Source organism: Arachis ipaensis, chromosome B08 (assembly GCF_000816755.2).
Source record: "Arachis ipaensis cultivar K30076 chromosome B08, Araip1.1, whole genome shotgun sequence".
NCBI lineage: Eukaryota > Viridiplantae > Streptophyta > Magnoliopsida > Fabales > Fabaceae > Arachis > Arachis ipaensis.
The window spans coordinates 17,692,080-17,719,015 of NC_029792.2; the positions used below are offsets into that span (position 1 = coordinate 17,692,080).

The 26,936-nt window shown below is 35.1% G+C and overlaps 1 protein-coding gene across 1 annotated transcript; it reads right to left on the bottom strand.

Annotated features, from left to right (window-relative positions):
• On the bottom strand, positions 18,657–19,473 carry LOC110265250 (zinc finger BED domain-containing protein RICESLEEPER 2-like). Its single transcript, XM_021108153.1, has 2 exons — positions 18,846–19,473; positions 18,657–18,760 (listed from the first exon to the last, which is right to left on the bottom strand). The coding sequence occupies exons 1-2, from the start codon at positions 19,471–19,473 to the stop codon at positions 18,699–18,701; spliced, it is 690 nt and encodes a 229-aa protein (XP_020963812.1). The 3' UTR covers positions 18,657–18,698.

Here is a 26,936-nt window from a genome sequence, read left to right on the forward strand (position 1 = left end):
TTTATGTTTCGATTTTTTATATTTTATTTTTAATATTTTATTTTATTCTATTTTCGAAACTAAATTCATCAGTCTCGTAGACACGGTTCAAAAGTCAAAACCATCTCCTCGTTGAAACACAAGGCATCAACTATGATATTAATAGGTCGGCATTTGAATACGTACTATTTCTAATTTTCTATTACTATTATGTATTATCTTAACATAGTAAAACTTGAGTGATAATTTTGACACCTTATTTTATGGCGAAGCAGATTAGTAAGGAGAACAACATTGACAGAGATGGTCGTTTTGCTAGCATTTTTTTTTTTTTGGTTAAAAAGAAAGATTGGGTCAGGGATAAGCAACTTTTTACATATTTAAATAATTTTTTTTATTTTTATATAGGTAGATACTCCAATAAAAATTTTATAATTGTCTTTATATAAAGATATTTTATTTTGACTACTGAATAATAAATTTTAGGATTTAATTTTTATATGCTATAAAAATGTTATCTTTGTTTAAAGTGAGAAAAATGCATCAACTGGTTAACCAAGCTTTTTAATGAGATTTTAAGGTAAAAGAAGATGCCTGATGAGTGGAGAAAGAGCACCTTGGTATCTATCTACAAGAATAAGGGGGATATACAAAGTTGCGAAAACTATAGAGGGATTAAGCTTATGAGTCATACTATGAAGTTATGGGAAATGGTGATAGAACGGAGGTTGAGAAAAGAGACATAAGTAACAAAGAACCAATTTGGATTTATACTAGGCAGATCTATCACTGAAGCGATATACCTATTAAGAAGGATGATGGAGAGGTATCATAGTAATAAAAGGGATCTACATATGGTGTTTATTGATTTGGAAAAAGCGTATGATAGGGTACCAAGGGAGGTCTTATGGAAGGTTTTAGAAAAGAGGAGAGTAAGGATCTAAGGGAGAGAGTTGGAGTAGCACCCATTGTGAAAAAGATGGTTGAATCGCGTCTCAGGTGGTTTGGACATGTGAGAAGAAGACCGATAGAACATCCAGTCAGGAGGGTGGATGAGATGGAAGATGGACAAAGGGCGAAAGGCAGAGGAAGACCTAAGAAGACCATCCATGAGGTGGTCAAACGAGATCTACATGTAAACGGTCTCTCTGTAGACATGATACATGACAGAGCACAATGGCGTCGTTTGATTCATGTAGCCGACCCCACTTAGTGGGACAAGGCGTTGTTGTTGTTGTTGTTGTTGTTTAAAGTGTAATAAAATAAATAAATCACACTTTTTAAACAAAGATCATCATAAAAAAATATTTTTGATATTTTTATTAAAATAGTTACCTTTTATATTGTTAGTCGAAATAATTATTTTCGAAAGGTTAAGCTGATTCGAAATGTTGGTAAAGTGTCGGAAGAGAAGCAGAGGACAAAAAGATACACGTATAAGCGTTAAGTGGAAGTTATTTGACACAGACTCGATTTCGATACTTTAATAAATCGAGCAGTTACTCGAATGAGGAATCGAGCAGTTTTTCGAATGAAGAATCGAGCGGTTATACGAATAGGGAAGTCGAAGGCTTTCTCTGAATCAAAGATTTGTTGGTAACGCTTATGGGTAAAAGAGCGGGAACAGTTACCCAGAAATCCGCACACAAGGCAGCATCGTGCAATTAATGGTCGGTTATAGAAGTGAGTTATAAATATTAGTGAGTCTTAGGAAATCAAGGTTGGAACTTTTCTACAGAAACACACTCAAGCACACTCACATCCCCAGTGAATTTTTAAGTCTGCCTTCGAATTCAATTTCTGTAGGGTTCCTTCCATTGTCTTCACTTTTCAACTTTACAATTTCTGTAAGTTTTAACTTTTTCTGTTCAATTTATCTACAATTTCGGTAAGTTTTATCTTTTCCTATTCAATTTATCTTCAGAGCATATTTTAATTTTATTGTTAAATTTACATTTCAGTACCCTTATTTTTTCATGTCAAAAGTCCTTTGACCCAGTTGAAGGCATTTTAATCGCTTTGTTTAAAATTCAATGCAAGCCATTTCGATTTCAGTCAGTTTTACTTTTCGAAATCTTTATCTTATGCCTTTTTCAGTTTTTGCACCTTCTAAACTCATTTCTTTTCTTAATGCTCGTCTAATTCGAGGACCTTTAATGCACTTATAGAAAAATTGGTACTTGCAAAAGAGGAGTAGGTTTCGTTCCCAGACCATTAGAATCAAACCACCATCGATTTGTTAAAAATCGACAAAACAAATTGGCACGCCCGGTGGGTCGGTTTTAAACTGAAGTGTGTCAAAAGATTTTTGGTGTCATTTGGTGTATGCAATTGAGAAGTGGAAGGATTATTCACATGACTGAAGAAGTCTCAAATGTAAATGGTGGTTCGTCCACCAATAACAGCATACCAGTAACTGTGCAATCTTCGGACGTTACTTCACGTTCAGAAGGTTTGATTGTAAGTGAAAGTACAATAGTTACTAGTGTACAAACTGGAAATAGTGGGCATAATATTCGTCCACGTGGTAACTTACCACCAGTCCAGCCTCCAGTGACTACTGGTTGGCCTCCTTATGGCCTTCCTCCTGGTTATACTCCACCGGTGAGTGGTTTCGTTCCTCCTGTTCGTTTTAGGAGTGAAAATAGAGTAAATAATTTTCAAAACCCACAACAACATTCCGAATTCTCTCATGATTATAATGTGGGCTCTACGTCAAATGCTTCTAATTCTATGGCGGTATTTCGACAACATATAGAGAAAAGTCATCATGAGTTGGTCAATTTATTAACTCAACAAATGACTACAATTCTAAATCTTATGATGGCTGATCACGAATCGAAATTCGAACGTCTTGCAAGGTGTAAGACCCATAATTTTTGAAAAATATTATTATGAGTTAATTTCAATTTATTTATTCATTAAATATTTTATTTTTAGAAATTATTTTACTAAGCAAAAGAATAAGAATTTTATACAATTTAGTTAAATAATAGAGATTCTAAAATTTAATATTTTAATTTTATAAACAAAGAAAATTAATTATATTATCTTTAATTTTAAATTAAAATATTCGATTAAAAGTCAATTAGTAAATTAATAATCAAATAACATTTTCAAAATAATTTAATAGATTAAATTAGATTTTTAATTAATACTCTATATCCCTAATTTTGTTAAAATTATCTAAACTACTTAAAACTCTAACCCTAATTCCATTACCCACCGTCACTCACCTCACCATTACCCCCAAAGCCCCAAGCTATCAAGAAAGAAAGGAAACAAAAAAAAGAAAATAGAATTAGGGGAAAAGAGAGAAGAGAGAGTTGCGATGTGAATGAAGAAGAGAGGGAGAAGAGGGAGCTTAGAAAGAAAAGAAGAGAGGGTTGCGTCGGGGAGGAAGGAGTCACGCGGCACTGCTGGGTTTGCCGCCGCCGTCGAGTTGCAGTCAATGGAGAGAGAGAGCCGCCAGGAGCTGCTGTGTCGCCATCACCGTCGAAGGACCAGCTGAGGGAGAGCGGCGCCGAAGAGAGAGGAAGACACGAGCAAGGGCAGAGGGAGAAGGGGACCGCGTCAGCTCGCCGCCAAGCTGCTGCCATCGAGGGTCCGCGCCGGCACTGTCGTCGTCGTTCCTTCGTCGCCGCCGAAGCTGGGTCACCGGGAGAAGGAGAACCCGACACGAAGAGGGTGAAGAGCCACTGTGGTTCGTTGCTCCCAGCTCGCTCTCACCACTGCCTGTGCGCCATTCATGCTGCCGCCGTTCTGTTTGCTGCCGCCGAGGATCCCGTCGCCGTCAGATCTGTCGTGTCACCGCCGTGCTTCCATCAGCGCCGTGGATCTGCTTTGTGGCCGAACTGAGCTATGTATGCAGGGTCAGAACGCGATGAGAAAGGGAGACACCTTCCGCCGCTGCCTCGTCCCCAGAGTCATGTCACCGTTGCGAACCGCTGCCGTTCTGACTATTGGAAGCTGCCATCGAGCCTTTGCCTTCTTGGTAAGCGTTTTTATTTCTAGAACCTTTGAAAATTAGTATTTCAATATTGGTTGTTAGAAATTTTGAGCTGTTGGTACATTAGGGATTCGTTTCTGGTGATTGCATGTCAAAATTGGGGTTGCTGCCACTCTTTCTGGTTTTGTTTGAATCGCGCCGCCACATCTCTGGATGCCGGGAATGGCGTCATAGCCGCTGGGACCACCGTTTGAGCCGCTGCTTTTTGGTTCATTGTTTCTTCTTAGTTGTAGTAAGAGTTTTCGTTTCTAAAACCCCCTTTAGTCACTGTTCTGTTGTCTTAGCTGAGGTTTTGCAGCGTTATTTGTTACATGATTGAGTTTCGGTATTTTATATTATGATTAGAGTTGCTGTGGTTACTATGAAAGTGGTTTGGAGTTGAGGTTGCATCTACTGTTGTTACGGGCCAAGAGAAAATGAGTTTGTGATGTGTTCTTGAGTTTTCGAATTTTGACTATTCGAGGTAGGGGCACTTTTCTTAAACTTGTTTTACCTTTCAGAGTTGTTATAGATCGATATTAATGCGTAAGATATATTTTTGTGATTTCGTAAGTCTTATGAATTGAATTGAGTTGCTTTGGATGAATGAGATTATTAGTTTGATTGATAAACTGATCGATTGACAAAGTTGGATATTTGGATTAGTTGATTGATGTTGTTAAAGTGGTTTTCCTTGAATTATCAGAGAAGATTTATTATTGACTTTTAGGTTAATTTTGGAAACGGTTTGATTTTAGAAAAGATTTAATATTGAAATTTGATTTGATATTAAACCCGATTTGATATCGGAATTTGATTTTAAAATAAATTTGGAAAGGACTTGATATTTGGAAACGGGTTATTTATTGAGAATGATTTGCTATTTTGGAAATGATTCGAAAAGTGTTTCAGGAATGGTTTGGTTTGAAACTGTTTGAGAAGACCGAGAATTCTTAACTATTGATTGATGCTGTTAGTTGAAGTTGGTTTAAATTGCGATTTATAGGATTGGTTGATTGAATTTTGGATTTTGCAATTTCCTTGGATTGAGTGTTGTTGTGATAATGGTTATTGATTGGATTGAGTGTTGTTGTGATAATGGTTATTGGAAATAATTTGACTGATTAACAGGCATTTGGTTTGGTTTGGTTGGGACCGAAAAGGGTGGCAGTGTCTGAGTTTTAGAGGAGATGTTGCCAAAATTTTATAAAATTGGAAGTTTTATTTGAAGTAATTAATTAAAAAGATTTGGTTTTAGACATTATATGTTTTAAGATTGATTTATCTATCAGAGAAAGAATTGTGTTTTGAATTGGGATTATTAATGGACAGAATGGAAAGAAGGATGATGAGGATTTTCTTTGAAATATGGTTTTTGAATGAATTTGGAAATGAGATTTAGATTGATGAATGATTATGATGTTGAGAATGTTGAGAATGTTAAGATATGATCTTTGAATTATTTATATGGCTTATGAATTTGAATTATCTGAGATACGAGGTTCCCTGGATAAAGTACCATGGCTAGCCACCACGTGTACCAGGTTAAAAACTCGATACTCTGTTGACCCTACGACGTAAGTGTGACCGGGCACTATATAAATTCCCGGGAATGTAACCCCCCATTGAGCAATATTGATTATTTGAGAAAAAACTATGCATAGACTCTTGGGGATGCACGTCAGCGGACAGTCTAAGTTCAATTCAAACTTATCGGGTTGGCTGGATAACCGACAGATGAGCCTCATCAGCCATAGGACAGGCATGCATCATATGCATTTGTATGTTTTGTTTGGGTTTGAACTGGTTTTGGTTTGCTTAATTGCTAAACTGTTTTTAACTGCTACTTGAACTATTTGCTGTAACTGCTACCTAAACCTGTGCTTTCCTTGTCTGTCTTGCCTGTGTTTGTCTTGGCGTGCTACATTTGAGAATAAACTTTGGTGCTGAATTAATGATTGTGTTGTTTACTTGTGTGGTTGATTTCTGATTGAGATTTTCTTATAAGAAAGGAAAGGTTTCTGATTTCTGAAAGATTAAACATTGTTTCTTTGAAAAGATTTTGAACGATTACTTGTTGGTTTTTAAAAGATTCATAAGGCAATGATAATCACTGAGCTTGAAAACAGTTTTCTTATTAAATATCTTCTTATGACAACTTTGAAACTCCGTGGTGAGACCATGTGGTTAGGTTTTCACCCCCCTACAGCTTTACCTTTTTAGGAACCGGATGAAGCATTATGAAGAGTTATATTGTGTTTGGTTTATATGTTGTTGTATTAATTAGATTATTTTCTTCCCTCGTCTTTGTTATTACAAGTTTGTAAGAGGGATAGGAGTTGTATGTTTTATATGTATATTATATTATGAGATATTATGTAAGAAGTCTTGTATATGAATCTATGCCTGCTTGTATTTCTCATAAGATAAAGTATTTATTTCCAGTTTTCAAAGAAATCAGTGATATGGTGTCGAGTCACAGGCTCCTATTTTATTATTTAGTATATAAAGTAGTCGTAATACTTCTAGCTATCAGAGTGGCGCAGCCGGAAGCGTTACATTCTGGTAGTGAGGGTATTACACAAGGGAAGTTAAACGGATTGCTCGAATTGTTGATTATGATGAAGGCGAGATACATGATGTCAGGGGGAATAATGAGGGATTCGAAAATATATTTCAAAATGAAAACAATATTTTAAACAGAGAGAATCCTCATATAATTCCCCGTGGTCAAAATACAGATGATGTTCTAGCCCGATTACGTGCTAATCATAGTGGTGAACGTTATCAAGTCACAAGGATTGTGGAAGATGTACTCAATCAAGTCGGTTTAAACGTTGGGTTTATGAACCGACCCCATTTTGTGTCTGCTTTCCCTCAAGTTTTTCAAATGGCTGAAGTGTCAAGAGGGGTGAAGAGTCCAAAAATAATTACAAAATTTGCAGGGAAAGTTGGAGAATCGACTACTGAACATGTCGCTCGATATTTGGTTGAGATTGGGAACCTAGCCAATGATGAGAATTTGAAAATAAAGTTTTTTCCTTCTTCGTTAATGAAGAATACGTTTACTTGGTTCTCAAATCTCAGGCCAAATTCGATAACGACGTGGAATCAGTTAGAAACTGCATTTCATGCTCAATTTTACCAAGGGAAGCTGAATATAGTAGTTACTGATCTAGTTGCTTTAAAATGAGAAGATGGTGAAACAATTGATGATTATATGATACGTTTCAAAAATGCTAGAAGTAGATGTTATGTGTCATTACCTGAGAGTGAAGTGGTGAAAATAGCAGTTATGGGGTTAGGATTCTATATGCGTCAAAAACTACTTAATGTGTATATACCTGACTCAGCCTATTTGGCTTAAAGGGTTCGTCAGGTCAAACTTATGAAAAAGAAAAAAGAGAAATATAAGAATGAACAAAGGTTAAAGAGTAAACCTTTTACTCGAAAAGAGAAAGTTGCTTATATGGCAATGGAATCCTCGGAAGAGGAGTTCGATTTTGAGGTGGAGGTTGATTTGGCTGAACTTAAGAAGGGTCGTCCATATGTTTGTTCTTTACTCAAAAAGCTCCCTAGTAATGAAAAGTCGAATGATTTAAAACTAAAGAGTGGAAAGAAATATAGTTTTGATATCTCGAAATCTGATCAGATTTTCGATGTGTTGCTTAAAGATGAACTGTTAGTTTTGCCTGAGGGTAGAACTTTACTTTCGGTGAAAGATTTAAAAGGGAAGCCTTATTGTAAATTTCACCAGGCAACTAATCATTCAACTAACAGTTGTGTTCGTTTCAAGGACCTAATACAGGAGGCCATTATGGAATGACGTTTGAAATTTGATGATGGGAAGAAAGAGATGAAAGTTGATGCTGATCCTTTCGATGCTGAGGCCAATTTTGCTGAACCATATTTTGGAGTAAATATGGTTGAAATGTCTTATGATTTTGACATGGCTCTAGGAGATTTCGAGTCACAAGTCCGATCTGTATACCCTGGAGTAGGGGATGGATTATTGGAGTTCCTTATACAGCAAAAACTTAAAGATCGAGACGTATCTCTGTATCCTCGATGCAATAATGCTATGTTCGATGCTGAAGCTACAACAATTTTTGAGAAAGAGAGGATGAAGAAAAAATTGGCTCATAGAGAGGAACATGCTTGTCAAAAGTAACCAATTAGATGAGTGGAAGGACAAAGTTCCAAGGCTCCTCAGTAGAATGTTGTCGCACCGATGAGCCATTCACAGGCTATAGGAGTTCAATAGATTCGAAATTGTCAAGAATTTCAGAGTTGAGATGCCCAATACCGACGGAACCCACAGTGGGGACATCGGGGACCTCCTCGAGATCAATATCCTTACCACTGTGGTCGAGCCAGAGGGTACTCAAGGGGTAGAGGAAGACGAGATCAACTGCAAAATAAGAAAACTCATTCTGGTAAAGGCAAGGGGGCAACGCCCTCGGTACACTCTCGAATAGTCTTTCCCTGATGGAGAAACATGCCCAAAGGGTATTCCTTCCCCTGCGAAGTTGGATAAAGGCAAGGCGATAGCTAATACTCCAGGTGCTGACAAAGAAAAGGATGTTGATTTAGATGAAGAGTATTTCGAAGAGGGAGATGATGAAATGGTTAGAACTATTTCAATTATTCCAACTGAATACTTGGGTGAGTATGAAGGCAACCCTGAAGAAGATTATGATATGGATGTTGAAGAAGATTTTTCTTTCATCCGATATGAGGATGAACCAGGGTATTTTCTGAGGCCTTCTAAAAAACAAAAATCTCATCTTCACCTACTTTATATCACTACCACTTTGAGTGAAATTAAAGTAAATAAAGTTTTAATTGATGGTGGAGCAGCAATAAGTCTTTTACCGGAGAGGATGCTGATGAAAGTTGGTAAGCATCCTGATGATTTAGTTCCCACCAACATTGCTGTAACAGACTTTAGTGGTGCTTCTACTCCTGCGAAAGGTCTGGTTACCTTGGGGGTGAAGGTGGGGTCTTTGGAGCGAAACACTATTTTTGTGGTGGTGCCTTCGAGGGCAAGCTATAATGCTTTACTGGGCCGGGACTGGATTCATGGAGTTGGAGCTGTACCATCTACTGTGCATCAGAATGTCCTCCTTTCGACAAAAGATGGAAAGCCTAAAATTGTTAAGGATGATTCGAATTTGTATGTCGAACAGCTACATGTCAATTTTAGGATATATAGTCCAAAATTGAAGCCTTTAAATGTTGACAGGGTGTTAAATTCTTACAACTGTGAGGGCTGCTATTTGTCTTCAGAAAGCCTGACGGTGAAACTGCGCTATCCACACCTCTCTGTGGCCCCAACTGGTTGGGATTGTTCGTCTTAGAATGGATTCGAGACGTTGTTCGATGGAGCATGCTCAAGATGTCTCGGATTACTTGGTAATTTTAAATGATTATATAAGTAATTTCCCTTCGGTAGAGAATAAAGGTGGTTCTTCTGATGAAGTTGAATCATTTAGGAACATAATTTCTTCTTTTAGCAGCAAAAATTCGATATCTTCAATCAAATTTAGTCATGGTTTAAGTTTTTCTTCATTATGTAATTCAAATGATATTATTAGTCACACTGCTGATGAAATAGCAGAAGTTCATTGTATTGAAAATGAAGCTGTTGTTAACCCAGCATATGATCAAGTTCATTCTATTCCTAATGAATCTGTTGATTTTTCTTCCGAGTGCATCTATGATTTAGAGCCTTTGGATTTTGAAAAACAGTCGGTAAAAGATGAAGATCACCTAAAAGGGTTTGAATCTCAAGATCCCTTAGAAGAAATTAATCTGGGATCTGTTGATGATTTTCGAATCACTTATATTTGTAAAGATCTTGCGGAAACTTTTCCATCTTTTACATGAATTTAAATATGATTTTGCTTGGTATTATCATGAGATTCCTGGTATCGATCGTTCTTTCGTAGAGCATCGATTAGCATTGAATCCAAATGCTCGACCTGTGAAGCAAACTCCTCGATGTTTTGCTCCAGAAATCAATCAAAAGATTAAGGAAGAAATAGAACGGTTAATTAAAGAAAAATTTATTCAAACCACACGTTATGTTGAATGGGTTTCGAATATTGTTCCTGTAATGAAGAAAAATGAAAAATTAAGGGTGTGTATTGATTTTAGAGACCTGAATAGTGCCACCCCAAAGGATGAGTATTTCATGCCAATAGCAGATATGTTGGTCAATTCTGCAGCAAAAAACGAAATTTTAAGTTTTATGAACAGTTATTCAGGATATAACCAAATCTTCATTGCAGAAGATGACGTGTTCAAAACTGCTTTCCGTTGTCCCGGGGCATTAGGCACTTATGAGTGGGTGGTTATGCCTTTTGGTTTGAAAAACGCTGGTGTAACTTACCAACGTGCAATGAATGCCATATTCCATGAGTATATCGGGAGATTTATGGAGGTATATATTGATGATGTTATTGTCAAGTCAAATTCAGTGAATCAACACATTGATCACTTAAGAAAGATGTTTGTTACTATGCAAAAAAATGGATTGAAAATGAATCCTTTAAAATGTACCTTTGGTGTATCGGCAGAAAACTTTCTAGGTTTTGTTGTCACAAAAAGGGGATTACAATCGATAAGAGTAAGGCTGATGCAATATTAGTATTGTCTTCTCCTAAATGGAACAAAGAAGTGCAATCATTCCTAGGAAAAGTAAATTATCTTCGAAGGTTTATTTCGAATCTTTCTGGTCGAACTCGAGTATTTGCACCTTTAGTAAAACTAAAGAATGATTCGCAGTTCGAATGGACACATGAGCATCAACAGGCATTCGAGTCGATAAAGACTTATTTATCTAAGACTCCAATAATGGCAAATGTCCGTCCACATGAGCCCTTGAAACTGTACATTAAAGCATCTACAAACATAATTGGGTGTATGTTAGCCCAAGATGATGAGAATGGATATGAACGGGCAATTTATTACCTTAGTCGAGTTTTGACTGATATCGAGGTAAGGTATTCCTCAATAGAAAGATTGTGTTTATCTCTATACTATGCATGTATGAAATTAAAGTGTTACATGGTAGCTAAACTTGTAAAAGTTGTTGCACAAACTGATCTTGTCAAATACATGTTGAGTTTTCCAATATTACGGGGTCGTTTGGGAAAATGAATGCTAGCTTTGACAGAGTTTGATTTGCAGTATGTCCCAGCAAAAGCTGTGAAAGGCCAAGTTATTACAGATTTTGGGTGTGTTTGGGAAATTTGTTGGAAGGGAAGAAGCACGTTTAGACTTCTTGAAAGCTTCAACTTTTGGTTTGGCAAAATTTTTTTTCATAAACGCAGAAGTGATTTTGCTACCAAAACCACGTTTACAGGAAGCAACTATTTTTAGCTTCTGCATTTTTTTAACGGGCTTTTAGCCATGGATACTAACCGTTTATTTACCTTTTACCAACTTTATCCTTTATGTATGTTATTGTATTATCTTTAGAATTCTTGTTATTTCTATTTATATGAGCTCTATTTTTTATTATTTATTTTTATTTTTATTTAAAAATATATTTTATCTATTTTTATATGTTATTTTTATTTTAGTAAGTAAATATTAATTTTATTATAAAATTAACTAATAAGATCTATTTAAATATCTAAATTAAAATGATAGGATAATATAAAAAAAAAATTTTAAGTTGATGTCTATTTTAGTAATTTTTTATCTAAAAGTGATTTTGAATGGTATAAGCCAAACTAACATTTTCTACTATAATCCATTTTGATAAAAAAATTACCAAACATAAATCACTTTAATACAAACTTACTTTTTATCAAAATTAAGTTTGCAAAATCAATTCTATGCAAATTTCCGTTTGTAAACTGTAATCCAAACACACACTTTATAGTTGATAACTTGAACAATCCGAATGGCTAGGGGGCAAATATACTCGACGTTAAAGTTGATTATTGGAAGTTATATTTTGATGGAGTGAAGCACAAAGATGGTCCAGGGATAGGAATTCTCATTGTGTCACCAAAAGGAATCCCATCAAAATTTTTGTTCGAGCTAAAGTATCCTTACTCGGATAATATGGTAGAATATGAGGCTTTGATTTTAGGTCTAAAAATTTTAATTGGGAAAGGTGCTTTGGAGGTCCAGATCCTAGGGGATTCTCAATTGGTCTTGAAACAATTATCAAAGGAGTTTAAGTGTAACAATGAGAGGTTGAAAAAATATTTGGCAACAGTTTGGGAGTTGTTAACTTCTTTTCGAAAAGTTTCACTGGTCTATATCCCAAGGATCCAGAATGGAATTGCTAACGAGTTGACTCAAATTGCTTCGAGGTACAGGATAGGCCCAGAAACATTATAAAAGTTGACAAATATCCGCCAAATATTGGTACCTATGGATGAAAGAGATGTTCTAAGTGTGGATGATTGGGAAGATAATGATTGGAGAAAACCCATTGCTAAGTATTTAAAGAATCCTAGCACTAAAGTTGATAGAAAGATAAAATTGTGAGCAATGAATTTTGTCTTGATGGCTGATGAGTTGTATAAGAAAGGAATCGATGGGAGTCTTTCGAGATGTCTAAGTCAAGATGATAAAGACATTGCTTTAGGAGAAGTCTATAAAGGCATGTGGTGCTCATCAGGCTGGGATGAAAATGAAATGGGTACTATATCGAAATCATGTCTATTGGCCCTCCCTGATCAAGGATTGTATCGAACACAAAGGCGTGTCAAGAATGTCAAAGGCATGGGTCGATACAACAGATCCCAGCGTCTGAGTTGCATTCGATTATTAAGCCATGGCCATTTAGAGGTTGGGCTCTGGATTTAATTGGATTGATTCACCCCCTTCATTGAAACATCATAAATTTATTCTGGTAGCAATAGATTATTTTACAAAGTGGGTCGAAGCAATTCCTTTGATCGAAGCTGGGCAAAATAAAATAATAGATTTTATTAAGGACCATATAATCCATCAATTTGGAATTTCTCAAACGTTGAGTACTGACCAAGGGACTATGTTTACTGGCCAGCGAATCAAGAATTTTATAGCTTCAAGGAATATTAATATGGTTACTTCAACTCCTTATTATGCACAAGCCAATGGCCAAGTTGAGACAGCAAATAAAATCCTGATTAGTTTGATCAAAAAATAACTCGGAAGTAGACCCCGAACTTGGCATGAAACTTTAAGCCAAGTACTGTGGGCTTATCGAAATTCACCAAGGGGATCAACAAGTACCTCACCTTATAAATTAGTATATGGCCATGATGCAGTGCTTCCATTAGAAATCAATCTTAATACTTTAAGAGTGTCAAAGCAAGACGATTTTCCAGTCGATGATTATTGGAATGCAATGTTCGGTGAGCTGAACGAGTTAGACTCGGAGCGAATTTTGGCGCTCGAAAACTTGATTCGGCAAAAAGAAAATGTTGTCCAAAATTACAATCGTCGAGTAAAAGGAAAATGTTTCAGTATAGGTGAGTTGGTTTTGAAAGTTATTTTGCCAATGGAAAAGAAATTGAGAATTCTTGGCAAATGATCCCATACTTGGAAAGGTCCTTTCCAAGTAACTGGATTATTTTCCAGAAACGCATATCGAGTCAAAGATATCGAATCTAAAAATGTAATTAATTCCATAAACGGGAAGTATTTAAAGCCATATCATTGTTTGTTAACTTAGAATTGAGATGCATAAGTCTGGGGATGAAAACAAAAGGAAACCATTACAAGCATTGAACCTTAAGGAGGAGAAAGGTAAGGCGCCAAAAGCTTTGCTAAGTCTGAACGTAATTTAATCCTTTCACTATCCATCGCCGAAAGTGCTTCGATTTGCTCATATTCTTTGTATTGGGCCTTGCCAAGTTGCTTCTCACATTCTTCTTTTTTTCCCTCAATGGAATGGATTTCTTGTACGAGCTTCTGGTTCTTGTGTTGGATAGTAGCTAGAGGTGTTGCTATATCAGCTTTTCTCTTTCGAATTTTGGCAATTTTCTCATTGATTTGAGCCAATTTTGTTTCAAGATGTCTTTTTTCTTTGTCATAATAAGCTTGAGCGAAAAAGGCTTGAGAGATTCTTAAGTCAAACTTTTCACGGGAAGCTTTTATAGACTGGAAAGCTGCAATGTAGCTATTTGATTCAGACCGAATTTTAGCTACTTTATCTTTAACCTCTTGTAGCTTATCTTGAGCAGATACACACCTATTAGCAACTTTTATGAATTGGCTAATGATAGCAGAATGTTGGGATGGAACCTGAAGTTCAAGAGATGAACCTAGGATATCAGACAGAATTGAGTTCAGGGTTGCATTATTTGTCCATTCAGAAGGTGGATGGTCCAGAAGCTTGAGAAGGGCCAAAAGTTGTTCTCGAGCATCAATACTTGGCTTAGGTGGGAAATTAGATGTAGAGGGACCTATAAGTGCAGTGGTAGAAATGGGCACCTTATCCTCCTGAACAACTTGATTCAGGATGGTAACTAGTGTAATCAAGTCAGCATCTTTAGATTCAGAGACTATGCCAGATATCCAGATCCTAAACTAGGAGGAGTTAGAAGATCAGCATCCTTGGGTGGATTGAAAATTCTTTGTGGTGAAGGGATGGTTATTAGAGCTTGAGATGGAGAATCTGAATCGGGGGCAATAGTTTCAGAGACTCGAGAAGAAGAGTCAGAATCAGGAGCCACCTGAAATCCAGTAGAGATTTCAACTTGGTTTAGTGGAGAAGAATGTTCGATACTTAAGATCTGTGTTGGAGAATGGTGAGCATGTTCTTCTGTTAAATCAACTATTTGGGTCTCAATTGAGATTGGAGAGCTACCTGGAGGGGTTCAACAGATGCAATAGTTTGAATTGATGAATGAGATGCTTGCTGCCCTAAATCTTGTTGATGTTGTTGAAATGGTTGGTCAAGCGTAAGAGATGAAGTGATCGATTGAGCAGTAGTGATAGGCTGAAATACAACATACATTAGTCGAGGTTTACTCTGATTGGAGTAATATATTCGAAGACAATATAATATTACCGGAATAGGTCTTATTCTTCAAACCAACTGAGAGCCTGAATCCGAATCAATTGTATCATCCGACTTTGAGGATGTAGCAAAGAGATTTTGAATGGATGGTTCATTATCATCAGAAGAGCTCTCGCTTGATGGTTGCAACTGTAACTAAAGAAAGATTGAAATCAAGAGGAATGCAAGCAAATGTGGTTTTTGAAGAATTTTGGTCAAAATGTATATATATAAATAAAGTACAGTTATCCTTCTAGAAGTCTTCGAAGGAGTCCGTCGACCTTTCTTCGGTAGTTGTCGTGAAGAGGCTGTGGCCTCAGCTTTCCTTTTCAGAGGCCTCTTGGGAGAGCCCTCAGCAGTAGGAACCGCTCGAATAACAGAACTCTTGATTTCTTTTATGTTACGACTGTACTTAGAATAATAAGTAGCCCACAAGTCAAAGCAAGATTTTGTAATGAATGAGCTACGATCATAAACAAGATAATTATAGCCCTCTCTTTGTTGTTGATTCTTCGAGAGACAGACATCAAGCTCTTCCTTCGAAGCCAAAGTGACATGGTAAAAGGGTTTGCTGTTCTTGGGGAGTGGAGTTGGGATAGCCTGGGAGAAGCCTAGTTGTCTGGCTGTATAGTGAGCAGCGTACAGAGTGGCTTTGAAACGTTCCTTTTTATGTTGAGGTAGCCCTGTTGGATTCACTTGCACAGCTAGTAGAGTTGCCCAACTCCTATTGGCAAGTTCATTCTCCTTGGTGTCATTGGGGAAAAGAAGACGTTCGAGCCAGGCAGGACCACAATTTCGACACAAAAAAGGGGCGAAATTGAGGTCCTCGTTATGGAAATTTTTACAAGAGTGAAAAAGGAAAAAAATAGCCCAAAATCGGTTCTCATCTGATTGAGCTTCTGGAAAATTTGGTTTGAAATTAGCTAATCGAAAGCCCTCGATATGTTGTTTGTCTGAAACGCCACCTCCGGGCTTTATCATATATTTTTTGAAAGTGGCATTAAGCCAGAGTTGGAGAAGCCAGAGAAGACCTCCCGTGCTAATCAAGTAATTGCTTCGAAGACAGTTGACAAACTGGACAAGCTCTTCGAAAATATGCCCTAGAAGTAACTTGGCCAAATTGAGGTTGTTCCCTTCATGAAGGAGGGCAGTAAGTGGAAGGAAAAGCTTCTGCATTTGAACACTTCGAGAGTAAAAGATTATTGCATTCAACCAATAGAATAAAAGGCCACATGTTCATCATCTATAACAGGGTCATTTTCTGCGCCCATATGGTGAGCAATGAAGTCACTGTAGGAAGTCATAGAAGCAATGCTGTACTGCCGTTTAGGTTGCATATCAGAAGTAAAATCTGGAGGGCTAATTGAGAGCCCTGTAATGGCAGCTACATCGAGGAGTGACATACCAATCATCCCACAAGGAAGGTAGAAATTGTTGGTAATCCTATTCTAGAAATGGGTTACGGCCCCAATCATCCAAGGATGTGTTGAAGGAGAAAAGTGAGAAAGCCGTAGAAGATCTTGAATCCCAAGAGCCCCCCAGGTAGTGTTCTTCACTAGTGCAAAACGCTCATGCCAGGCCATAAAGTCAGTTCCACGAGGGGTGAGTTTAGGGTTATTCCTAAAGGGTTTTTGATTGGTAAAAAAGGAGATATCAAGATCTTGATTAATCAACAAGTCTTCCCCTTGAGCGTTTGGGAAGTAAGGAAGTCGCTTGTTCGCCCTTTCTAAACTCTCGATGGGACCAACAAAACAATGGGTGTCATCACCCACAGTGAAGGGGATAAGGATTCTGGGGTCATCAAGTTGGAGTAATGGGTCATCAATGATTTCATCATTGGCCTGGTTCAGCATGTGTAAGGCTGGAGGAGCCGGTGGTGGCACCATAGGATGCTTGCCCTTGTCCTGAGCAACAACGTGAGATGAAGTAGCAACCATTGATGAGAAAAGAAAAATGAAGGGTGAAAAATAGAGGCAACTCAAGAAGGAAGAATGCAAAAGATATTGAGAGAATAAGAATTCGAGAAAGTTAAGCAAAGATGGAAGTTTTGAATTTAAAGGGGGTTTTGGCTTAGCCATTATGCAGAAAGAATTCAAAGAGAAAAGATGTAACTTTGCGAAGAAGGCGAAGTGGTGGAGAGAGAGATTGTGAATCGTGGCAGACGTGTCAAACGGGTCAAAATTAATGGAGAAGGTAAATGGCAATTATGATCAGTTAAAGTGATTAAAGACTGGATTAGGATTAAGTATTTCATCTTCCAAGAAATGACTTCGAAAGCAAACACATTAATCTTAGGGGGCAATTTGTTAGTCAAAATAATTATTTTTGAAAGGTTAAGCTGATTCGAAATGTTGGTAAAGTGTCGGAAGGAAAGCAGAGGCCAAAAAGATACACGTACAAGCGTTAAGTGGAAGTTATTTGACACGGATTCGATTTCGATACTTTAATAAATCGAGTAGTTACTCGAATGAGGAATTGAGCATTTTCTCAAATGAAGAATCAAGCGGTTACACGAATGGGGAAGTTGAAGGCTTTCTCTAAATTAAAAATTTGTTGGTAACGCTTATGGGTAAAAGAGCGGGAACGGTTACCCAGAAATCCGCACACAAGGAAGCATCGTGCAATTAATGGTCGGTTATGGAAGTGAGTTATAAATATTAGTGAGTCTTAGGAAATCAAGGTTGGAACTTTTTTCCAAACATACACTCAAGCACACTCACATCCCAGCAAATTTATGAGTCTGCCTTCGAGTTCGATTTCTGTAGGGTTCCTTCCATTGTCTTCACTTTTCAACTTTACAATTTCTGCAAGTTTTATCTTTTCCTGTTCAATTTATCTTCAGAGCATATTTTAATTTCATTGTTAAATTTACATTTCAGTACCCTTATTTTTTCATGTCAAAAGTCCTTTGACCCAGTTGAAGGCATTTTAATCGCTTTATTTAAAATTCAATCCAAGCCATTTCAATTTCAGCCAGTTTTACTTTTCAAAATCTTTATCTTACGCTTTTTTTAGCTTTTGCACCTTCTAAAATCATTTCATTTCTTAATGCTCGTCTAATGCAAGGACCTTTGATGCACTTATAGAAAAACTAGTACCTGCAAAAGAGGAGTAGGTTTCGCTCCCAGACCATTAGAATCGAACCACCATCGATTTGTTAAAAATCGACAAAACATATGATGATTATTTTTTTCTTCCTGTGATTTATTTGCAGTGAGGAGAATGTATATTTACTTTGCAAGAAGTTGTACACTGATGGAATAGCCAATGCTGAAGGATATGATATTTTTGCTGTTTTCATTTCCAATGAAAAGAAGCAGGCATGTACCATGTCATATACATTATTATTTATTCTTAGTCTTAGGGGAGATTTGTAATTTGCTTGCTAGTTTTCTTGTTCAAGGTGATTCACCTTACCTAGTAACTTTAATTTTTTTCCACACAAATGAAAAGTGGAGGAAATATCCGACTCCACTCGACCCTCTCATTCGTTCCAATAAAGCCAAAGGATAAAAGGTAAATTTAACTAACTACTACTCTCACCTTCACTCTGGCTCATTCCTCTGCATTTTTGTCTTCATGCATTTTTTTTTATTCAATTCATTTCACGTGCTTAAATGATAATGGGGGATGAGAAAAAAGATATTGTTAGATCACTACAAATTTAACACCATAATAAAGAAATTACAATATTAGATATAAAAGAATCTTCAACCCTTATTCTTGATCATTTTCAACATCTTCATCATCATTAAAAGTTTGCAAATCAAGATTTAAACCTGAAAATCAAAAGAGATAACAATTAGCAAATTAATTGGTACTATTCAAAAAATTAGCATAAATGAAGATTAAACAATATATCACCTTTACTTCCCAAAGGTGCCCACAACCAACTTTGGCCACACATCAAAGCTTCAATTATGTCTTGTTTGAGCTTTGCACGATGAGGAAAAATTACACGACCACTTGTACTAAAAGCATATTCAGAGGCAACAGTGGATACCGGAATAGCATATATATCCTTAGCTATTTTTGCAAGAACTTTAAATTTCATCTGATTGTTCTTCCACCATTTCAAAACATTAAAGTTATGATCATTTGGAGGATGAATTTCCTCCTCAAGATAATGATCAAACTCAATATTTATATATGAACTCCTTGTCATTTTTCTTCTTTTAAGATACACCATATAATCATCACCCCTAAATAAACTTGTATTTCCACCTTCATTAACTTCTTTTGTACCAACACCAACACCGACATGTGACACATCAGAACTCATTTTTTGAGTGTATTCATTGACCAACTCATTACACAACTGATGAATTCTATCAACTTTCTTGGAGCATTCTGTTGGATCTGGATATATTTTTTCAAATTGAAACTCAACCCCAACCATCTTGTACCTAGGGTCTAAAATAACAGCAACATCCATAATGCCATGAATTTCATCCCAATACTTTTCAAATTTCTTGTTCATGTTAGATGCCATATTAGCAATTAACGGATTAGTAGAAATTTTTCATTCATCCAATGACACTTTTATTTTACAAACCAGAGTAAAATAAAGATTATTAGTTAGAAATTTAGACTCAAAAAACAGTTGAGTAACATCATAAAACAACTTCAATCTATCACATATTTACTTTGCAAGTTCCCACTCCTCATTACTTGGCACAGTTTTATATTGGGGTTCCTTTTGCCTTAACCTAGGAAAGACAGCTTTATACAACAAAGCAGTTTCTAACATTAAATAAGTTGAGTTCCATCTAGTTGCGCAATCAAGAACTAATTTCCTAGTAAATGAGATCGCTGTTTTAGCACACCAACTCACAAAAGTTTCATTCCTTTTCTGTGTTGCAGTCTAATACAATACTCTACTACGAATCTTTTCTATACTTTTCTTAACAATACTTAAGCCATCCTTCATAATCAAATTCAATATATGAGCACAACAACACATATGTAACAATTTACCCCCCAACATCAAGCATGAAGAATCTAAATGCCCCAACAGTCCATCTATCATAGCATCATTAGTAGAACAGTTATCCAATGTAACAGTGGACAATTTTCTATCAATGTTACATTCTAACAATATTTTCATCAACGTTTCAGTGAGAACTTCACTTGCATGGGGACAAGGAACATAACAAAAGCTGAAAAGATTAACAAACATGCATGCATTTTTAGATTAACGAAACTCAACATATGAAAACAACACAATGTATAAAAGTTTATAAAAATTCTTAAGGTACCTCAATAGGCGCATATGCAACTTCCACGAACTATCAATATAGTGAGCCGTGACAACTATGTATCCTTTTTCTTGGTTAAAAGTCCACATGTCACTAGTTATTGCAACTCTACTATCATTTTCATCTAGTTGAAGAGTTAACTTCCGCTTCTCATCCCCATACATCTTCAAGATGTCTTTTCTGACGGTGTTTCGACTAGGCATTTTAAATGTTGGTTGCATTGAAGCAAAAGCTCGCCTCAATCCATGGTGGTCCACACAACTCATATGATACTCATGCAAAATAATCATTTCAGCGATACATTTCCTTGTAAATGAAGGATCAAACACAAAGCCATCTTCATTCACCTTTTGCTTTTGTGATTATTTTGACAATGATTCAACAATTGATGATTGCCTAGAGTTTGCCACTTTTATTCTTTTACAATATCGATCCACATGATTTCTCAATGACTTGGTACCATTCCTCGGATTTACACTAAGCACACTCTTGCAAAACTTGCATTTCGCCTTCTATTCACCTTCAACTTTCAAACGATCAAAATACTCCTAATAAGCACTCTTAACATGAGTCTTATTGTCACCTTCATTAAGAGTTGATCCTTCTGAAGTTGAGACATTATCCGTTGCTTGTGGAGTTTCTGAAGTTAGATTAGCATTATTTTGAACTTCAATTTCATTATCATTAGGAGCAACACTGTTGCTTTGTGTGTCTTCTCTAGCATTACTAGCCATGAAGTAATTTGAAAACACCTATATCAATAAAATTAAAATTAATGAGGGTATAAAATTAGCATAAATTATATCATAAATACATAAAAATCAGAATACACAATTGCAAAATCAGAATAAAATCAAAATTAAAAATGCATAAAAATGATAATTCAAAGCATAAATGCACAAAATAATAAATACATCTACTGATTTTTTAATATTTCTTTGTTCCTAATATAATAAGCTCACACACTAACCTCCTGTTACTGGTGTAATTATACTAGGCAAAATTTCCATTGCACAAGTATATTCTAAACCATTAAATTTCCATTGCACAAGCATATATTGAAATGTGATTGGAGGAGAAATTGGAATGTGATTTGATGATCATCCAAATTACCTGATGATGCATGACTTCGTCAATTCATAGAATCAACAATTCCATATTAACAATATTTTAAACAAAACAAATTATATCTAGAAGAATGTCAATTATTATGTAATTATCAAAACACAAAAGAAGAAAACAAGCTTTATTTTGGTATTGAAAGAATTAATTAATTTACTAAACCATACAAGAATTTTGGGAACCTTAAAAACAAAATTAATTTAAGTGTTGACACTCCTTGTTGAAAGTCCCTATTCAAGCAAATTAAAATTTTGTTTATCTTATTTCTACGAGTACAGAGTGCTTATAATGTTATAAATCAATACTTAATATGTGTAAATCAATATATGCTTGTGCAATGGAAATTTAATGGTTTAGAATATCTTTCAAAGAAAAAATGCACAAAAATCAGAAGTTTTAGGCAAAATTTAGCCAAATTTATTCAACCAAAAACTGCAAAATACCAAAACATATAAAAAAATAGTTTTAGGCTTATTATGCCTTATGCCAAGCTGCAAAATAAGACTGAGAAAATAGCCTCTGTGAGCTTTAAAAATGTCCATATATAAACTCTTTTCTACATGATTAACACTATTACACTAAGCGTATTGCTCTGGTCTTTATTCTTAACAAAAGAAACAGAATAGTTTGTGATTCTCTCCATAATTAGAAAACCATGAGCATATTTCCTTTCATAAACCAAATCATTCTGCTCCTTCAAGGGTCTATTCAGTACTCAATGACAATTGTAAAATCAGAATAAAATCAAAATTCAGAATAAATAAGAATGATAAATCAAAACCAAATATGCACTTCTTCTTGTTCTTATGCATATAACCAATCAACAAAGAAGCCAAAACAGCTTCAATTTTTCAAGCTTTATTCCAACTAAGTCTGATAAATTGAACCAACAAACATATTGTTCCCTAAATCAAGCTGTTTCAACCCACCAAACTTAGTAACAAACTCAGAAAACTTCCCAAAGAATCTGTTATCACCCAAATCAAGAAACTGAAGACTCTTACAAGAAGAAGAGTTAGGCAATGCAGGTTCTGAAACATTCTCATAGAAGGAGTTTCCATAAACCCTAAGAGAAACAAGTCTATCACATAATTTCCAAATTAAAGCAGGAATCTGCCCAGTCAAAAGATTTCATGCATTGAATTTTAAATGATCTTTTGAGCATCAAAATTAATTTTAGTTTTTGCTTAACTATTTTAACATAAAACATAAATCATAAAAATTAACTTAAAAAGAAAAACTGAAGAAGCACAGAAGCAGTAAGTAGTAAGCGAGGAGTGCTTAGTGCTTACCAGTCACCAGAGAGATGACGAGGGATGAAGGAGGGACAACAAAGACCAGAGACCACAGATTGGAGAGGCGAGTCGGCGAGGACAGTGACGGCGAGAAGCGGGAGCGACGCCGACGTGGGGATCTGGTGAGGATCTGAGCCCTAATTCCTAGGGTTGGTGAGCGACGGCGGCTGTGACAACGCTGACCGGCTTACAGCGACGGAACAAACTGTGACAGCAAGTCGGCAACTGACTGGTGGTCTGGTGTAGCTGAACCGAGGCTATGGTCCTTGGAGAAGAGATGAAAAAGTGACAAAGTGAGTTTGCCTAGGGTTGGGAACTAAAAGGGAGTGACAGTAAGAACTAACCCTAATTTCTAAAATTTTATTTATATATCTCTGGGTTGGGTTTAAACCCGCCCCGACCGGGTAGGGGCGGGGTGGGTACCCGCGGGTACGGGTACTACTGCCATCCCTAGTTGTTTCAGATACAATTAGCATAGAAATTAAACTGTCATTTCTTACAATAATAGTAATTTTGAAGGTGAAAATGGTGCTGGGGCATGCAGGTTAAAATCTGAAATGGGAAGGTAATAGAAGTGGTGGCTTCAGAGAAAGGATTTTATACTGTTGGAAAATGATCTCTGCAAAGTCACACTTTGGTTGATCTTCTGCAACAGCTAAGTCGAGGTTTCGTTAATGTATGTATTTTTCATGCTGCACTATTTTTTTGTGTTGGTTGTTTTCTGGTTACTAATCATGAACTTGTTGCTGTAATGGAACATATTCATGTTTTAAGTTTTTACATTTTCTATATTCTGTGTTGGTTGTTCTGTAAATTTTAAACAAGCACAATTTTGAAATTCAAGTTTTCTTTTGAAATCCTTTTAAATAATTTTCTGATTGGTGCAGGCATATGAATCTTTAATGAAAGCTTTCTCTAAACATAACAAGGTAATATTTATACCAATTGATTTTATTTTTACTTTTAAATAAAAAAGTGTTTTTCTTTTTCTTTTTCTAACAATTTTATCTCGTTCAGTTTGGCAATCTTCCATATAGATTCTGAGCAAATACTTGGCTTGTCCCTCCATTTGTTGCCGAGTCACTTTCAAACTTTCCTGCCCTTCCTGATGAGGACAAAAGCTGGGGTGGTAATGGTGGTGGCCAAGGTAGAAATGGTGAATATGAGCTTAGACAATGGGCTTTAGATTTTGTAGTATTGGCTTCTCTTCCTGCAAAACTGAAGAGGAGAGAGTGGTCAGAGATAAAAAAGCTTTCCTGCTGCACAGTTGATTTGTTGATACCTCGATATTCATAGCCATCAAGGCAATACAACATGTCATGGAATCCAATATAAAGAACGAATCAAATTCTCCAATTTCAATTCTACATGAAGAGCGCGTAGAAGACTTGTCAGTTGTTGTCAAATGCGATATTCGCAACGGAAATAGAAAGTATGATTCTATATCTAATGAATCCAGTTTGCATAAGGAGGATGTTCAGAAGAATTTGCTCAAAGGTTTGACTGCAGATGAAAGTGTAATTGTTCATGTAAGTTGTAATCCTATCTAAGAAATTTGCAAAAGAATCAGAATGAACTTTGCTTACTTTCAGTTTTGCACTAAACTTGTACAATGATTATTGATTAATGAAAGAGTCTATAAAAATTTTATTTTGTGAATATTTGAATTTAATAAAATATTTTATGTTGAGTAATTAATTTTAGTATAGTTATATTGTGTATAATATAAAATAAAAAATAGTATAATATAACTAAAAAAATATTACTAAAGATTTTTTGTAATATTTTTTAAGTGTTACAAAAAATATCTACGGTAATATTTTTCTAAGTGTTACAAAAAATATCTATGATAACATTTTTCTAAATGTTACATAAAATATCTATTATAATATTTTTTAAGTGTTATATATATAAGTAACATTTTAATACGATTTAGTAATATTTTTTAAATATTAGTAAAAATTAATTATGTAGTAATGATATATATTTATAAATAGTAAAATATTTATCAATATACATTCACTCTTTTAAGTATCTGGTTAAGAATGACCAGATTAATTTACATCTATCTCATCACTATTGCCAGATTAATTTACATCACGACAGATAGAGCCTACTAGCAAGTAGTAACACGGTAAGTGCTTGTACCTCGATGGTTTTCACAGTTTAAGTATTTATTGATTTTGCCTTTAATAATATTAAGAAATTGAAAATTTTTAAAATAAATTGTATTTCAATATTTAATTTTTATTATAAATTCAAAAATTAATAACATTCTTATAATAAATATTAAAATTTTATCAAATGAAAAAAAGAAAAGGATATAAGATTCGCGTTATATTTTAATACTTCTTGTATAATGAACATTTTATGCGTTAGCTTTCTTTGTCAAAAGCGCTTTTCGAATATGCGCTTTCTAATCAAGATACCAAACAATAATAGGTACTACATGAAAAGTAACGACATGTAAATAAATAGTTTTGAAAGAGTGGTATATTGATAATAAATTTTAGAAATTGTGGCATATTATTAAAAAGTCAAAAGAGAAAAAGAGAGTGGAAAAAAAAAAAGAAAATTCTTTAATTTAAAAAAAAAAAGACAGATTTTATTTTAATTATAATAAAAAATATTACATGATATATTTTAGTTGACAAATTAGTAATTAGTGATAATATATGAGATGGTGGAGTAAGTGGAGGAAGAAGAAATGTAAAAAAGAAAAGAGGAGAAAGGAGAGACCTTGATTTTGAAGAGATATTTTAATTTTGTTCTTGCTGAGGTTTGGGCGCTGTATAACTTATCTATCGGTGAATACTTGTAAGCTCTCCGTCAAGATGAGTTATACGTCGGTAAGGAGAGAACAAAAGGGTGGATATCTGCAAAAGACACTCCGACGCTCAAGTCAGTAAGTGTTTAAGAGGTATAAGAATAATTTTATGAATATAGAATGTAAGATATGAAATAGAAGTTATCACGTATTGTGTGTCTATAATAATTCTATGAATAATAGAATGTAAGACATGAAATAGAACTTATAGAACTTATCATGTGTTGTGTGTCTATCTTGAGATATAGAAAAATTGATGAAAGATATTCATGTTATGACCGTTTAGTCGTTAAGATGGAAATAATGGTCATTAAGTCGGTAATGAAGATGTCAGTTATAAGCAAAGAATGAATGATAGTTAACGCCAAGTTATAACTCATAATGCACAATAAAGACCGAGTTATAAGATGACGAATCACAGCCCCCAAGCTTTGTTTGCCGATCATATGATCCAGGCTTAAGCTTAAAATAAAATGAGTTATAATTCGATTAAAATATAAGTGAATGATATGGTGAGCCCCCAAGCTTAGTCGGGTTATTATGTCGGCACTTATTCAAAAAATAATTGAGTGATAAAAGTCTTCAATCAAGATAGTTGTATGAGGGATATTTTTCCGCTTAAGAACAATTTTAGCATTTGATTGTATGTGAACTAAAAAATTCAAAAATAGATATCCATTGACGGAATTGATTATATGATCCGAGGATATAATGGTTAATTGTCTTAGAAAATTTTCCGGCCCACAACAGCTTATTGATGAATTTCTCGCTCGCTCAAAACAATTAGTTATTGAATATTTACAATTTATAGTGAAGGTTATACGACATGAATAAGATAAATTGAGAAAATGAATACCTTGAAATGTGAAAGAGTTCAAAGTAAAAGAGTTCAAAGCAAAAGAGTTCAAAGTAAAAAAAATATGCCTTGAAAGTTGATAATTGTAGAGAAGAAGACAACATATATGAATGTCATACATGTCAAATGTGAATATCTGAATTTTGTTTTGTAGGACATGCTTTAATTTGATAATAAAACAACAAAATAATAGTTATTGAATGATACATTTAGTATAATATTTTTAGCAGTTACATATGACGAGGGATATTTCTCGTGTAACAATAATAAATTTTGAATGTTTGCACGTATTTTTGCTTAACTTTTTGTATTAAATCAATAACAACATAAAATTAATAAAATGAATAGTGCAATAGTGATATATTGCTAGAGAATAATATATAATCAATCAAATGAGACATAGAGCTATTAGGATTATTTTTGAACAATTCAATTTTGAATTTAAGTTCATGCAAAAGTATATTTAAATTTATAAATGTGGTAAGAAAAATAAATGAAGTATTGATAATAAAATAAATAATAAAAATTGAAATAGTATTATTGAAAAATTTCATCATGAGTTTTGAAAGAATTCAATTACATTTGAAACTTGAACTC